This window comes from Chinchilla lanigera, unplaced genomic scaffold (genome assembly GCF_000276665.1).
Source record: "Chinchilla lanigera isolate Chin_1 unplaced genomic scaffold, ChiLan1.0 scaffold00221, whole genome shotgun sequence".
Lineage (NCBI taxonomy): Eukaryota > Metazoa > Chordata > Mammalia > Rodentia > Chinchillidae > Chinchilla > Chinchilla lanigera.
This window is the reverse complement of record NW_004955622.1, coordinates 202,003-205,788: the sequence shown is the minus strand read 5'-3', so window position 1 is coordinate 205,788 and position 3,786 is coordinate 202,003. Positions and strand designations below refer to the sequence as shown.

General features: G+C 40.5%; 1 protein-coding gene across 1 annotated transcript in view; it reads left to right on the top strand.

Annotated features, from left to right (window-relative positions):
• The window catches only part of LOC102018675, a gene marked incomplete at its 5' end in the record, with an annotated part of 127,526 nt that overhangs the window by 4,995 nt on the left and 118,745 nt on the right, over positions 1-3,786 (top strand). Inside the window, one exon of the mRNA XM_013510157.1 lies at positions 2,200-2,366. Coding sequence (XP_013365611.1) covers positions 2,200-2,366 — 167 coding nt within the window. The remainder of the gene's footprint in view (positions 1-2,199; positions 2,367-3,786) is intronic.

The following is a 3,786-nucleotide window of genomic DNA, read 5'->3' as shown; positions in this document are numbered from 1 at the left end:
GTGTGGGTCACCTTCCTCCCCGTGTACCACAGCACCAAGGGGAAGGTCATGGTGGCCATGGAGGTCTTCTCCATCTTGGTCTCCGGTGCGGGGCTGTTGGGCTGCATCTTTGCCCCCAAGTGCTACATTATTTTGTTAAGGTCAGATAAGAATTCTCTGCTTGGGTTCAGAGATAAAACACATTCTGATAGAAAGAAACCTTTCTAAGTTCAAAAGTATTTTTATTCTAAAATGCATAGTGGCTCTGTACCACACCTGTACCACTGTTTTCAGTGACATATTACCTTCTAGCCGGAGGTTTACTTCAGTTATCAGTGGACTCATTTCTCTCTGTAAAATCTGAACATCACTAGCTCTTGTAACAATTACCTTTCCTCTGCAATTTTAGTTTGAAAAAAATTTTTGTTCCTGTCATAAAATCTGTAATAAATTCTTATTGTTGTCCCTGTGTTGAACTGTTACTCATTTGTATCTCGTACACCAATTGGCTTTCTCAACCATTTTTACTCATTGTTAATGTGACAAATTTGTCTGTAGATCACCATATTTCAGAATTGTCTTATACATTTTAATACATTTTTCCACTTCAAACGTTACTATGCCCTAAATATGCTGATTATGTTTTAATTTAATGAATTATTTCATATGTCTTTGTTCACCCTTGCCTGTCAATATTTCTGAAGCTATATAAAAATGAGTTTATACACTTCTAAAGTGCTCTGAATTATTAATCAATATATGCTCAAACTAATTCTGATTTGAATTAAATTTATAATTTTTTCAATAGTTATGATGTTTAGCCATTTTATTATTAATATGAAATATTTACTACTAGATAAAACTTTAATTTTTCAGGGTTTTCTGAATATTTGTAAGACTTTTATGAAGCTATTAGAATTAAGTATGTTTGCATGTACTTTGAATGATTTGGCAAATGTTCTTTTTAGTACCATGCTTGTTGGATTTTTAAGTTTACATATGCAGTAAAATATGTTAGTTAAGTGAAAGGAGAACCTGGATGGATAACTACACTGGTGGACAGAAGGTTGGGGAGATGGATTGGAAAGCATCAAAGGCTGAAGACTGACAGAAGCCCAGGGGGAAAGGAGTGGAAATTGGAGGGGAGGAGAACACAAAAATTAAAACAGTGAGCTGGTGATATAGCTCAGCAGCACAAGCACCTGTTTGGAAAGTGCAAGGTCCTGAGCGCAATTCCTGGCACACACAAAAAACAACAACAGAGAAGAGGAGAATTTTTCAAATTTTATATAGCTGTTAAATTTTTCCATTTTATTCTATTAAAATGTTAATAAATTTAAAGTTGAAATATATTTAATCACTGCACTCTGTGCTCTAAACCTAGAGAACTACAAGTTTCCTTGTTTTTTGCTGAACACTCAGAGCTCTCACCCTAAGTCCTGGTCTGGCTGAATCACCTGTGGCAGATAAATGTCATGTTACAAAGAAATTTCTTTTCCATTCTCTTACTCATCTCTATTTTGTCTGTGTGGAAAGTCAAGCCCATCCTTTGCCTTTAAATAAATATTTAATTATGTTTTTCTCATCCCATTTTTTTGTCTTTCTTTTTGGTCCTTTTTTGAGACAGGGTCTTGCTATGTGGTTCAGGCCAGCCTTGACCTCACTTTGTAGCCGAGGCTTGCCTTGAACTCGCAATGATCCTCCTGCCTCAGCCTCCTGAGTGCTGGGATTACAGGTATATGCCACCAGGCTCGGCTTCTCATCACAGTCGGTCTAAGGAGCAAAAGGCAAAGGAAATCCATGTTCCCCTTCAGTACATTTTTCATGTCTTGGAACCAGTCAGTGTGAAATTCACAAAGCCGGCTGTGTGCGCATCAGCGTGTGGCACACCAATCATCAGAGAGCCCTGGAGAGTCAGCAGGAGCTCAGATCCTTGAACACATGTTGGCCACACTAGGTGATTCCCACCAACAGGACAGACTTCTCCTTCTGTTGGGACCAGATGTCGTTTTAGAAAACAGTCTGGGCCCCTTCTTACTGGGGAATGCATTGTGAAGGGCTCATCTCAAAGAACCTTCTCTGCCTGAGTGAATGCAGGCAGAGCTGACCGAGGAGGAGGAACTGAAATCCAGGCTTGTCCACACTTCCAGATGCTTCAGGTCCAAGTATCCAAGTCACCTGTGAGATTGGTGCCTCCTAACCCCACCCCTGTACATTCAGACTGTGCTGAAAACCAGCTGGCCCTTCTTCTCTGCCAAGGTGCAAATGCAGACTTGGGCTCTTGCTGCTCATAAAGCACACGTGCAGCAGTGCATGGCCTGGAAGCCTGCATTTTCAGACCACTGCCCTGCTGAGGCAGGAGGGTCACATGTTGGAGACCAGCATGGGTAAGTAAGTGAAGCCCTGTCTCAAATTAAAAGAAACTTAGGTTTGGGGATATAGTTCCATGGTAGAGTGCCACAGGGTTTTATCTTTGGTACCTAAACACAGAATTTATTTGTACCACCGTCTCACATTTAAATGAGTATGAAATATACCTTTATGCATTAATTATTGCTATTGCTCAACCTTTCCTCTTGACACTAAGTCCTAAGATAACCTGACATGGGTGATGCATAGACACTGTTCTCTAATGCAAAGGGAAGGTTTGATTTTTGCTCACATTTACTTATCCTTGGTGGGACAGACAAGCCCTTTCCCCTCACTCATTCTAGGAGCTTAGAGCCTTGCACACTCATCACATGCCAGTGTGTCTCTGAGGTCAACTTGCTTTAGTCATTTTACTTCTCTGTGATAAAGCGTTCACAAAATGTTGATTGCTCATGTCTCACATGCACCTATTTTCATACCAATCTGTATAGGAATTCCCATCCAGGCTCGAACAGGATCCACTAAAGATTTGGTGGAGTATGTTGGGGGAATAGCTAGTCTCACGGCACAAGCGTTGCTCTGAAATATGTTCCCAGTAAAGCCTCAGGGTTAACCAGGTCACAGTGTCAGTGCTGAGTCCCATGACCCGGAATGGCAGCAAGTATCATAAAGTATAGAGTGACGGAGTCTGCAGAGATTTCCTTGGTTCTACCTGATGTACTGGAAAAGTAGGCCTTACTTTTGTCCTTTATTAATAACCCCTGTGAGGAGCAATGTAAGAGTACTTTGGAATAACTCAAGTATGAAATGGTTTGCACTGACTGCAGCCTGCCACTGTGAGTTTCTAACCCAGAATCTCCATGTCACCGAATTTTTCCATGGAAAATACTTGAAAACTGTTGTACTTTCTGTATTGAAATAAATGATAACATTCGTCAGCTTCTGAACCTTGGCTTAAAACGTGGAATAAGAAAAAGATAAAAGAAGAATACTCTTAGGGCCGGGGATATAGCTCAGTGGCACAAGTACCTGCCTGGCAAGTGAAGGGTCCTGAGTTGGATTCCCAGTAGTAAAAAGAGATACTCTTTTGTCTTGTTCAATGGAAAAAAGAGTAAAGAAAAAGAAAAGCAAACAAAATAAATTTGGAAAAATCTGAGTTGTGTCTGCTCTGTTGTATTTTCATGTACATCTGTGTAGTGGTTGCATCTTGCAATGTACAATTCATAGACATGTAGGCTCATCTTGTTTGTGGTACTCAGGATCAAACCTTGGACACTGCATATGACAGGATAAGGCATTAAAGTGCAATGCTGAGGATCCACCCTTACCTGATCTTCATATTTAATAAATACAAAAATTATTACTGAATGGGCTGGGGATTTAGTTCAGCAGCACAGTGCCTGTCTGGCAAGTGCAAGGTGGTGAGTTTGATTCCCA